We start from the raw sequence: 13,255 nt of genomic DNA on the forward strand, positions 1-13,255 counted from the left end.
CATTAACTGGCTTTCATTCAATAGCCATGTTCAGATCACCACCTGTAAAGCTAAGTCATTACTGGATTTTGGTAGCAATAGTTGTGAGCTGAAAGATGGCCAGATATGGATGTGCCAACATCACATACTACTACGATATTAAAGGAACGTGTGTGCCCACCAACACCAGCTAATGGTTTGAGATAACTGATTTAGTCTCAAACAAATTTTCAGGACAGATTTCAGTGTTGCCAGAGTGTTGCATGACAGACCCTCAGTATGTGAGGATTGGTTCGTTCATGAAGCTATGCACTGTGACAGATTTCACATACTACTTGTGGCATTTTAAAAAAGCAAATTACATGGCTAAAGAAAATATCCCTCACTCAGAAAGCAACATTGGTATGTACTTCAGATATACCGACCCATAATTCAACAAGGTGGCCCACTTTTTGCCTTATTCAGCATGGTTAAAGCTGTGGTTTAAGGTGTCTTCTGAACATGTCCAGTGTTGAATATATAATCTTACCAATTTTAGGTTCACTACCAGTGAAAGTCTGCTTAGACTTAGCCCAATAATTAACCACCCATGTCTAATTAAATCAAGCTGGCACAATTTTTAAAAGCAAAGTGTTAACTTTGAAAACAATTTATAGTAACTCAAATATGAATCATCCTCACCGTGGCATGTAGTTGCTTGTCTTTCGCCATGAAAATCCATTCACAGACCGAGGATGAACCAAGTAAACAAATGAGAAACCCACTTCCTGTATGGTTGTTTCTGGTGTTGTAACTTGAGATGCAACCACTGATTTCCAACTATCAGTATTATACCACACCTTTACAAGACAATCATCCTGGGGGGAGGGGGAAAGTAGCATATATTAGAATGTTATTTCCATAGTTGCTACTTATAGCTCATTCTTCAATAGTAACTCAGCCTTAAATGGCTTTTCAACATGATCTTAACAGTTTTATATGATCATTTAATTATGTAAAAGCTGATGGTCACCTTATAATGACATTTCCCATAGGGTTTTTTAGTCAATCCTATGAATCACCAGATGCACTTTGTATTGGGGAAGGTCAGAAGAAGCAAAAGACTCAGGCTACTTCTGCCTTTTTCCAAAGCCCAGCAAACAGTGAGAGAGAGGAGTCTCTGTCCCTCATTTGACTTCTCTGCCCATGACTTAGAATTTGGGGGGTTAACACCCCGTGACTTTTCATGAAACTTCACCCCTCTTCTATGGTCTTTGTAATGCATGGATAGCACAGAGGAGGGCAGGGTATTTCACTTCATGTTGGTGCTTAGAACAGTAATGGCAGCGATTAGGGTAAAGTTTGCTATTTTACTTTTGCTATTCATTATGCCTGCCTCGCATTCCTATTTTCTGCTCTCTATAATATCGGTAGAGTAAAAACAGGCACATTCCATCTCCATCTGCAGGGATGAAGACATACAAAACTGCTAAGATAAAAAGTCTATCAGACCAACTACTGTTAATGATTTTTTAAAAAAAAATCCTTAAAAGGGCTCCAAAAATAGTAACTGCCCTTTTATCTTGGTTTGACACTGGGGACAAATACGTCAACTTCACAAAAAGCTATTCTCTCTGAAAAACAACCATCATCACATGACTATGTCTTTGCGGAAATGCTGGTTGCGGCAAATAAGACTATGTTATTGCAAGATTATGCTTCTATACTAGGAAACATTCATTTGAAGAGCATAAGAACTGTGAATCCAAATACATTCATGGAAAAACATCACGCTAGATTTCAAACAAGTTGATCTTTTGCCAAACATTGATTTTTTTAAAGATTACTTAGTTTGGGTAGCAGCGGGAAATTATACAGCATGACCTAGTTTTAATATTATTGGAGAACACTAACTTATTATTTGTTAAATCTATGTCTTCTTCAAAGAAGAAGCTCTCTGTACCATCACAATAGTTCTGAGCTTGGATAGGCTGAGATATACTGGCTTTCACAAGGCGATACTTTCAGAGTTGAGTGGGCATGTGGAATATTCGTTTCCAACACACATATCAAACCTTCAGCCACTTAAATTACACTGGCTTATTATTGTGCTTGGACTGTGTTAGGAATCCTTCCTTTAGGCAAGTCAATCTTTGGCCATCACTAACTTTTGACATGTTAGTTCACAACTTATTGGATTACTTTGGATCACATGAGGTACTCCGGACAGTTGCTACACAAAGCTCAACCTGAATTTATCAGATGTTCTTTCCAGCTACTATTTATACAGATGCAAGATTACTTAGTTAGTTAATACATCTATTAGATTTTTTTTCAAGGAAAAAACCTAAAATGAATATATCATAGGCAGAAATAAACTTTAAAAGTATAATAAGACAACTCCACTGTTTGAGAAAGACACAGATAAAGGAAGAGTCAAGGCAAACCAAAATATCAACATTAAGATGTCTTAAAGAACTATGATGTCATGTAAAGAAAGAAACTAGTAACAAACACATGATGGATCTCGTGATTCTACCAATGTTTGTGATTACTTGCTTCAGAATATGAAGTTTTCCATCTTATAATGCTTGGAAGTTTTGCAATTTGAGTAGCATTGCCCAAAGAAGTTATTCTCTGGTTCAGAATGAAAAAATAAAGCAGCTCATGAGTGGTTGTTGTTTAAGCTGAACAGGCCGCTTTATGAGCCAGTGAGTGACTGAGTGTGTGTGCTCAGGAGCTCTTTCATGTTAAACTGTTACTTTTGATGAAACTCTGTTGGGATTCCTATGAATTGGGTGACCAGACCCAACCACTCACCAAGCGGCCAATACAAGTCATGGACTCTAATTATAACTCAGAGCTATGCAAAAGCTGCAGGGAAGCTCCTGGGCCTTGGGAACCTGGAAGTTGTACAGTTCCTTGGCTTGTTTAATCACGCTTAGAGAAGTTCCTTGATCTGAACAAAAGCTTCAGCAGATTGCTATTACATATTCTGTAAGCCTTCCCCCGCACCCTATACAACTCTTAAGAGCCCTGCCCTGCACTCAGCCACATCCCTAGCTATAGTCTCATGGGACGGAAAGGGATATATAAGGGGATATATTACAATATAAATATGTAATAAATATAAATGTGTATCAACTTCTGTCAGTGTCCTTGATTAGTTTTATTAGCTATTTAATTGATAACTAAAATGTTTAAAATAATTTTTATTCTTATTTCTGTTGTTAGTTGCATTGATGCAGTACATAAAAAGATGGGATATAAACTGTAATAATAAATTTCTAGTCCTATTAAACTAGTTTACCTTCCCTGCAGTAGCAAAAAATTCTCCATCTGGTGAAAACTTCATTAGGTGAACCTCAGAAGCAGTTCTGTAAAACAGAAAAAATCCGCATGATGTTACACATTACTTGAGACTGCAAGAACTTAGTAAAAGTGCAATTAAATATTAGCAAAGTTGGAAAGCAGCTTCTTTGAAATTCAATTAATTGCCTCTTTCTTCAATGCTAAAATCCAAACTATACGCTCCGATCTAGCCAACTCTGCTCCGCTTCCAGCTCCTGTCCCTCACCTGTCAGCTCCTCCTTCAACTCTCTCGGCATTCCCTTCGGTCTCAGCTGATGAACTGTCTAAAATACTGCGCTCATCGAAGCCTTCCACTTGTTCCCGTGATCCGATTCCCTCTCGTGTCTTTATTAATCTTATCCCCGCTATCCTCCCGTCCTTACTTCACATCATTAATTCTTCTCTGTCCTCTGGTTCATTTCCTTCTGCTTTTAAACATGCTACAGTCTCTCCCATTCTCAAAAAACCCACTCTTGATCGACTATCCCTGTCTAACTACCGACCTGTCTCCCTCTTGCCCTTTGTCTCAAAGATCCTGGAACGTCTGGTCTACTCTCGTTGTCTTGACTTTCTCTCTAATAACTCTGCTCTGGATCCCTTTCAATCTGGCTTCCGTCCTTTGCATTCCACTGAAACAGCCCTTACCAAGATCACCAATGATCTTCTTACTGCCAAGTCTAAAGGCCATTATTCTGTTCTTATTCTCCTTGATCTAACCGCAGCCTTTGACACGGTTGATCACGATCTTCTCTTAGATTCCCTCCACGACCTTGGACTCTGTGGCTCTGTCTATAACTGGTTCGCCTCCTATCTAGAGGGTCGCTCTTTCAGCGTGTCGGCTAACGGCAGCTCGTCCTCCTCTTTTCCCCTTTCAGTTGGGGTTCCGCAAGGCTCGGTGCTTGGCCCGCTGTTGTTCTCTCTATACATGCTGCCCTTGGGCAAGCTCATTCAATCTCACGGCCTCCAATATCACCTGTATGCCGATGATACACAATTATATCTTTCATCTCCGGAACTTTCTCAAGATGTTCACGATCGTATCTCGGCATGTCTTTCAGATATCTCAGCCTGGCTGCTTCATCGTCGTTTGAAACTTAACATGGCAAAGACTGAACTGCTAGTTTTTCCTCCTAAACCTTCTCCTCACCTCTCATTCTCCCTTACTGTCAACGATGTCACGCTTACTCCGGTCAAGGAAGCTCGTAGTCTTGGCTTTATATTTGACTCCTCGCTCTCCTTTACTCCTCACATCGAGGCAGTAGCTAAATCCTGTCGTTTCTTCCTGTATAATATTGCCAGGATTCGACCATTTTTGTCTGTCTCTTCTGCCAAGACTCTCGTTCACGCACTGGTTATCTCTCGGTTGGACTACTGCAACCTTCTTCTCTCTGGCCTTCCTTCGTCTCACATCAGTCCGCTGGTCTCTGTCCACCACTCTGCCGCTAAGATCATCTTCTTGGCCCGCCGCTCTGACCATGTCACTCCACTTCTGAAATCTCTTCATTGGCTTCCAATTCACTTCAGAATCCAATATAAACTTCTCCTACTGACCTTCAAAGCTCTTCACTGCCTAGCTCCTGCCTATCTCTCCTCTCTCATCTCACACTATCGCCCCGCTCGGGCTCTCCGCTCCTCCGATGCCATGCTTCTCGCCTGCCCAAGGACCTCCACTTCCCTTACTCGGCTCCGTCCTTTTTCTTCTGCTGCCCCTTACGCCTGGAACGCTCTTCCAGAACACTTGAGAACTACAAACTCAATCACTGCTTTTAAGACTCAGCTCAAAACTTTTCTTTTCCCTATAGCCTTCAAATATTGAGTCTGTTCTGACTTTACACTGTTGGTTTTGCCCTACCCTGTGCCTGTTTACACTTCCCTGTGCCTGTTTGCATTCTCCTTCCCTCTTTATTGTTTACTACAACTTATTAGATTGTAAGCCTATGTGGCAGGGTCTTGCTATTTACTGTGTTATCTGTACAGCACCATGTACATTGATGGTGCTATATAAATAAATAATAATAATAATAATAATAATTATTAATCTCAAAACAATTACTCCTTATGTGGATTCTGCTAAGGCTGAAAGTTAAGATGATACTGTAGATTGATTGCACTGCTGACCCCAGCAAAAACTGTTACGATATTAAATTCTCCATGGTTACATCTGAATTGTACATATTCCAAATCCATTGCATTTCTATTTTAGGCATATTTCAATATCTGTCATTTGGACTTCAACTTCTATTATGCATAAAGATATGTATTTTATCTGGGGTATTCTGTTTTTCTGTTTCTGCAATTACATTAAAAGGTCTCCAGCATCAACATTAATACCTATTTTATAAATACAGTGTTTAGGAAAATCTGCTGAAACTCCATTTTAGTTCTTAGGTCTAGCATTTGCATCATCTGTTTTATTTATGTTGGGAAGTTCTACACCACTGATTTCTTGAAGTAGAAGGATACCTGAGTCCCACAGGTACTACCATGTGCTCTACACTGTAGAGATGGAATGTATTGGGGAATTTTAAGAATATGTTTTGTTGGCAAGTTGCTTGGCTAAAATGCCCACTTCTCCCACCGCTATCAGCCAATTCTTCTGAAAGAGTTAGCTGACATCCGAGTGGTCAAGAAGAAGATCCTTTCAAGTCCGCAGGTCCCTACACATTTCCTTGAGAGGAAGTGGATTATGCAGTAGCCATAAGTAGATGGTGCGTGTGTGCACACTTAGTTTAGATATTCCATTTGTCCTGCCTTCTTTTGCCACAGTGTCTGTGCAGGATTAACCTCTGTGCAGGACCTGGGGCAAGAAACAAAAACCTGTAGGGCTCCTTTGCATCTCTGATGTTGGCTACCTCTTCTCTGAACCCCTCCTTCCTCCTTCCACTCTCCAAGAACTCAGATTTGGCTCCTGGTAGTTCCACATAGACTCGTCCTCCGATTGGAGTCCACCAGGGGAAGAGCCTCCAGTGTGGTGGTCCCCCTCATATGGAATTCCTTGTTTCTGGAGGTCAAGCAGGCGCCAACTTTGTATTTGCATGTATCTGTAATTCTATGGGAGCAATTCCCTTTAATTTCATCAGTGGAGGTAGTGCGTATACAGAGGACGGCCCCCTGGTGCCCTCCAGATGTTCTGGCCTACAATCCTCATCAGTCTCAATGAGTATGACCAATGGTCACACAGTATGTGAGTTGCAGTGCAAAACATCTGGAGGTCATTGAGTTTCCTACCCATGGCATATACCCTGCTGCAACTACCTAGGACATTCTTCTAGTTCCTGCTAGTTCTCTAAGCTTCTGACTTGCTGCTTCTTTGAAACCAGAATGGATTACTGAGCCAAGGTGTCAGGGTAATATCAACAAAAACACAATCGCAAACTACACATATATGACCGTCTGAAAACCTTTGTAACTCATCCGGATGATTTTCTATGGAGACATGAGGGCAATAGTAGTGTATACTGAAGAAAGTTCCTCCAACATCATTAATCTGGATACAGCAAAATATATGATTTGTTCATTATATCTCTTAAACCAAATTAAATTATATTTTTATCAATTAAGTACACTACCTAAGATTAAATCACTACCTAAGATTAAATGATTTTTAAATCTAATGAAGTTTTAAAAAACTAAGCTACTATTAATATATTTCTTACTTGCACTGCCAAATGATTCTCCAATTCCGAGTGTCTGCTTTTCCAGGATTTTCATCTTCTGACACACTTTCTAAATTGCCATTGGACCAAAGCTGTAGACAACTGGAACCAGTCAATAGACGAGTACCTAAGTTTTGCAAATTTTTACAAATATATTAGATTGGAATGGATAGTTGAAGTCAAACTGTGGGCCCTAAAATATATGCTTTAATGCTTGAAATAAAAAATTGGAACTACTCATGAAACAACTGTTAACACCATTTATGTATACAATCAAAGCCTAGCACAGGGAACATACGTTAAGATGGTGAACTTATTTGATTCACTGAAAATATATGACTAACTGGAAGTCAATCAGCAAAGATATAAAACCCAATCCAGCCAATAGAACCCCATCTTTACTGCATATTGCCTCGAGGAAGGGAAGAGATCAGTCTAGTTCCATCCAAGAAGATACTCCAGAAATCGCTCTGACTACACCAACTCAGCCAGTTTCAACTCTTTGGTGCCGCATTAATAGATATTACTAGGACTGTATAAAGGAGTATTTTCATGAGGATAAAGATGAAGGGATGTTTAGGGGAATTAAAGTGAATCTAATGGAATAGTTCCTCATGATTAGATATGAATCAAGAGGAATGGTAGATCAAATGGACTTGAAGGATGGAAGTCTACCAGTGGGTTCATATGTCATACTAAGCCACCATGCGAATGAGGCACTTGGCTTGCCATGGCTTGTTCTCCCCCTTCTTCTACATCAATTCTCTAGCCTGGTTCTGGCATGCATCCCAAGCACCTTTGTGATAGAACCCACCTTGTCTCCTTGTCCAGCCCCTTCCCCACTCATCGCTACCCTTCTCATAGTCCGCCATTTCTCCCCCAGTGCTTTGGGAGTTCGCAAATGGCCTAGAAAGCTCTTAAATGACTGAATAAATACACAAATTAGCTTTATCTCAACTAACTGATTTTATGTTGTTCTTACATTCTACGGTATTAGAGTGTTTTAGATTTTATTTTGTTTTGATTATGTAAGCCAACCTTGGAATCCATTGAAAGGTAGAGTATAAATGGCAAATATAAAATGAAATCAAGTGAAAAGTTGAAAAGGAAAAGACTTAGTAATATGTGTATTTACCTGTAGGGTCCCATGTTATGTTATGCACTACATCTTCCAGTAAAATTTGATCTGACTTCTGCCACTGAAAATGTAATCCCTAAAACCAAACAAGTATAGTATGAAAAGCTTAAATCTGAAACTGTATGTTCATCTGGGAAACTTACTGATTAAAACATAATGAATTCAAGCAGGAAGATTTACTATCAAACATTCTTCTTCAAATGTGTAAGAATATTTCCAAGTAACTGAGATATCAATGACAACTTAAAAAGCTATTGTACAGCATAAAGTGAATGACATCATTAGAACCTAACCTAAATTTGAAGCCCTATACAAGTTTACCTAGGAGTAAGTTCCACTGAATTCAGTAGAACTTACTTGTGAGTAGACATGCAAAGGATTGCACTGTAAGCTAGCTTATCTCTTCTAACACAATTCACTTTTTTCGTACAGGTCCTCTTCTTTCATACAGGTCCTCTTCTATCTAAGCATTCAAGCCAACTATTGATCTGCCCATTTTCTTCCACTGATTCAGACTTAGTGAGTAAACCATAAGGTTGACATCATAAATGACTATTTCAAAGAGATAGCTGTCAATCTATGTGGCTTTGACTTCTCTCTAAGGGCCTTGCTAGACGAGGCCTTAGCGCGCTTTGAGGCCCGGTTTCCCTGCTGTGCGTCCAGATGACGCACAGGGGAATCCGGGGTCAAGGCACACTGAAGCCTCGCTTATGGCACGCCTTTTCCGCAGCCCCGGCTAGGAAGGTCGTGGCTTTTTGCGGCTACTCGCTTACTCACGAGTAGCCGGGAAAAGCCACGGACTGGGCACAGCGCTCTTACGAGCGCTGTGCCCATCGGGCCAGGGGGGGATCCCGGGGGGGGACATGGGGGGGGGAAGGCCGGACCGGCAGGAGAGGGGGATGGCGGAGGGCGACACGGGAGACGGAGGGGGATGGCAGAGGGCGACACGGGAGACGGGGATGGAGGGCGGGGAAAAAGTGGGCAGGGGGCAGGGGGCTTAATTAAAAAAAGGGTGGGGGGCTTAAGTAAAAAAAAAAAAACCTTACCTTCTCCGGAGTCTTCGGGCCGCACATGGCCTCTTTAACAACAACAACAAAAATGGCCAACGCTGCAGGGCTTCTGTAGTCCCTGCGTGTCGGCTGTCTAGGAGGCGGGGTGGCGCACGCTAAAGTTAGTGCGCCGTCGCCCCGCCTCCATGCCGGCTTATCCAGCATGGTCTAGCAAGGCCCTAAATCAAAGGGCTTCTGCTCTGTCAGTTCTTGTTTCCATGGAAGGATCAGTTTCCAGGAACTGAGACTGTCATAGGGAAGATTAAGTTTGCAAAATTATAGTTTCTATACCATCTATTAATGGAAGATGTTACAAAGATACTGCACTCCCAAGCCACATATTTTAGTGCAATACAAAGTCGATTAAAACAAAAGCGTTCTCCACTATGGGTTGAATCCAACCCATCCTCTCTTCCCCCCATATCTGCACTGGAGGGCTGGGAAACCCTCAGGAACAGATTTAGAGGGTGTGTGTTGGGGCTGCATGGAGGGAGGAGAAATCTGCTCTGCTAATGGTTTCTTTCTGGTAGCAGAACACCACTATTGGATACAACTCAATATAGTCTAAATTCTTAGTTCTCAGGACACCAGTTAATTAGTTCATAATCCATTTTACAGAGGAAATCACTGGCTAACTCAATATTAACTAAGAAAATCACACCTGAACTGACTTACAGATAATATTAAAGCTTCTTCTCCATAGAACACTACCTGTCAGGCATCTATTTTCAAACAACGTTACTCAAATCTGCATCACTACTTCACGACTGCTCAAGAATATGAAGTTTTGTCATAATTTGACATTTAATCTTTAATTTTTTTTTGTGAATTAGTTCAAGATCTGCAGGAACAGGCACAGACATATTTTGGGATGTCTAATGGAACACTTATGGCATTCCATAAAAGAAAATTATCAAGAAGATACAATGTTGCATAGAAAAGAACTTGGATAACAAGTGGGGATCAGGTGATGGGATGATGAAAAGACAGGATTTTCCACAGTATTCTACTTTGCACACAATTTGCCACAGTATTTTGGGCAACCTGGCACTTAGCTTATAGAAGGACTCTGTGTGCATCCCACCACTGCTATAAGGCTATTTGGCTCCAGAACCTTATAGAACTGAGAAGCCATGCAAACAGGATTTTCTATAAATGGCTTCACACTACCAGCTCACAGAAACACCAATGCCTTATGACACCACTGCTGCAAGATTCCCAGGAAATCCCAGGGAGTAGTCAGCTTGTGTTCACTGTAGCCCCCTGAGAAATCATCATCTGAAAGGGCAAGCTGCGGTTTTAACACCCTGACTTCCTCTGTAAGTCTTCTGTAGAGACAGCTAGCACTTTCTGACTCAGCTTGCCAGATCGTGGGGCTCTGGCTGCTGTTCTTGCTCTTGAACCCTTCAATGCCCCCATCTTTGCAGCGGTGCTTTGGCACCGCAAGACGCCTTGCTCCCGCACTTGCGTTCCTTCCCGGCATCTGCACAGGAAGGAACGCAAGTGCAAACTTTCCCAGTCTTCAAAAGTAAAAACAAAAACAAAAAACGGGGGGAGGAGAGGAACAGGGCTGTTCCTCCCCCTTTTTTTATTTTGTCTGTATCTGCACAGATAGATAATAAAATTTAAAAAAACAGGAGTGGGGAGGAATGAGGCAGCCAGAAGAGGACGTGATGGGGAGGGCCTCGGGGTGAACCACCTCTCCTGCCTCTGGCTGCCCATTCGTCCCCCCCTTTTTAATTTTTATTACCTGTATCTGCGCAGCTGCACAGATACAGATAATACATTTTTAAAGGGGGGAGGAATGGCCCCGTTCCTCTCCTCCCCACCCCTTGTTTTTTTTTACTTTTTCAGGTGACTAATCAGGGGGCACCATGGGCTCCACTGCCAAAAAAAGTCAGGGTAAGTGGAGCGGAGTTTCCAGGGTTTGCCCCCGGATGGCTTCGCAATGGCGGCTACGTCATGTAGATGACGTGCCATTACTGCAAACCCTCCCCCCCCAGGGCAAACACTTCACGTAGACATGTCCAAGGTCAGTTTAAAGTGTCCCTATCAACAAAAACAGCCTTGGAACAAGTGCAAACACTTTGTTCTAGGGTCATGGTTTATTGCCAAGCTTGGGTGGGGGGAGCAGCTTCCCAGGCTAATATATCCAGGTCTCTTTTCAATTATCACCTTAATAGAACAGCTTTAACTGGTTGATCTGGCATTCATGTTATAACTGCACAACTGATGGACGAGGGGGTCAGTAGTCCCATTACGATTTGTTCTGGCAAGGTCAGAAGGTCCCTAACACTATTCTGGTGACCTCATATGAAGAAGGACCGAGGGGACAGGAGCAGGCAGAAGTAACATCAGGGCCTGCTCCTGCTGGACTCTTTCCCCCCCCCACAGGGCAAACTGCCATCTTGGCCCTGTGGGGAAGAAGAAGGACCGAGGGGACAGGAGCAGGCAGAAGTAACATCAGGGCCTGCTCCTGCTGGACTCTTCCCCCCCCCCACAGGGCAAACTGCCATCTTGGCCCTGTGGGGAAGAAGAAGGACCGAGGGGACAGGAGCAGGCAGAAGTAACATCAGGGCCTGCTCCTGCTGGACTCTTCCCCCCCCCCCACAGGGCAAACTGCCATCTTGGCCCTGTGGGGAAGAAGAAGGACCGAGGGGACAGGAGCAGGCAGAAGTAACATCGGGGCCTGCTCCTGCTGGACTCTTCCCCCCCCCCACAGGGCAAACTGCCATCTTGGCCCTGTAGGGAAGAAGAAGGACCGAGGGGACAGGAGCAGGCAGAAGTAACATCGAACATCCGGGCCTGCTCCTGCTGGACTCTTCCCCCCCCCCCCACAGGGCAAACTGCCATCTTGGCCCTGTGGGGAAGAAGAAGGACCGAGGGGACAGGAGCAGGCAGAAGTAACATCGGGGCCTGCTCCTGCTGGACTCTCTCTCTCTCTCTCTCTCTTTCTTTCTCTCTCCTCCCTCCCTCCCTCCTTGACTCCTTTTCCTTGTGTGTCATGTCTTTGTTAGATTGTAAGCCTGAGGGCAGGGACTGTCTTTTTTCCTAAGTGTAAGCCGCTCTGAGAGCCTTTTTTGGCTGAGGAGCGGGGTATAAGTATGATAAATAAATAAATAAAAATAAAATAAATATCCACATAAAGGGCTACCCTGCATGGGAAAGGTTCAGAAATAGGATTGCAATTAGGCATCAAGATTTACTATGTTAAAGCTACCTGCCATTAAGGCGGATTTTTTTTTTCCACACAAAAGATTCCACTTCTGAATTATTTAGTCATCCAGTTCTGTAGGATTTGATTTGTGTTTGTCATGTGTTTCAGAACATGATACATAAGAAAGTATAGGTCTAGTCAGTGCTTGGATGTGAAACCCACTTATTCCACTTACACTACCTCGGGTTTTATGCAAAAAAATAGGTATGATGTAAGTGTAATAAATAAATAAACTACCTATCAAAGGCTTACCTAAAGTATTATTTATTATTTATTTATTTATTGCACTTATATACCACGCTCCCATAGCCAGGGCTCTCTGGGCGGTTTACAGTAATAAAAGTAAATCGTACAGCTCATATGCAATTGCTATGTGAAGACAAAAAGGGTGAATCACTTACAGTATGATTATTCTTCTGTTTTATGTGTTGAACTGGTTCAAAGATACAAATCAAATTCCCATAAGAAGCTGCAATCTAAAACACAAGGTAGTTTAAAATTAATAGCTTTTAAAATATTTTTACACTCAGACTATTACCTTCTTTCCACAGCCTTAAGCTTGTTTGTACCCCCACCCAAAGAATAATCATCTAGGATAAATGGCAACTTTTCAGATGATCTCAAAGTTACACAAAAGATGGTCACATGCAGCTCTATGAAGACCCAGACACATCTTAAAAGTCTTGGGTTGAAAGTTAAAAGAGCATGTTTGATTATGCTTCTTTGATTCATATGGTACATGAATTTTAAAAATGGTAAGTCAGGGATGTGTACAAAAAAGACAGCAATCTATAATCAGAAACATTGTAAGAAAAGTTTGATACAGATCAAGATTAGGCCTGGGTGTCAAGTGTTGTTTGAAAAAAACAACTAAAAGGTTTTAAAA

General features: G+C 42.1%; 1 protein-coding gene across 2 annotated transcripts in view; it reads right to left on the bottom strand.

The window, feature by feature from the left end:
• DMXL1 (Dmx like 1) overlaps positions 1 to 13,255 on the bottom strand; it is an 89,204-nt gene that overhangs the window by 66,382 nt on the left and 9,567 nt on the right. For both annotated transcript variants that reach the window (XM_063129492.1, XM_063129493.1), the window contains exons 3-7: positions 12,771 to 12,845; positions 8,101 to 8,179; positions 6,966 to 7,092; positions 3,269 to 3,335; positions 661 to 836 (exon numbers count right to left, since the gene is read on the bottom strand). In XM_063129492.1, coding sequence (XP_062985562.1) covers positions 661 to 836; positions 3,269 to 3,335; positions 6,966 to 7,092; positions 8,101 to 8,179; positions 12,771 to 12,845 — 524 coding nt within the window. The remainder of the gene's footprint in view (positions 1 to 660; positions 837 to 3,268; positions 3,336 to 6,965; positions 7,093 to 8,100; positions 8,180 to 12,770; positions 12,846 to 13,255) is intronic.

The sequence above is a fragment of the Elgaria multicarinata genome, chromosome 6, assembly GCF_023053635.1.
Source record: "Elgaria multicarinata webbii isolate HBS135686 ecotype San Diego chromosome 6, rElgMul1.1.pri, whole genome shotgun sequence".
In the NCBI taxonomy this organism is placed as follows: Eukaryota; Metazoa; Chordata; class Lepidosauria; order Squamata; family Anguidae; genus Elgaria; species Elgaria multicarinata.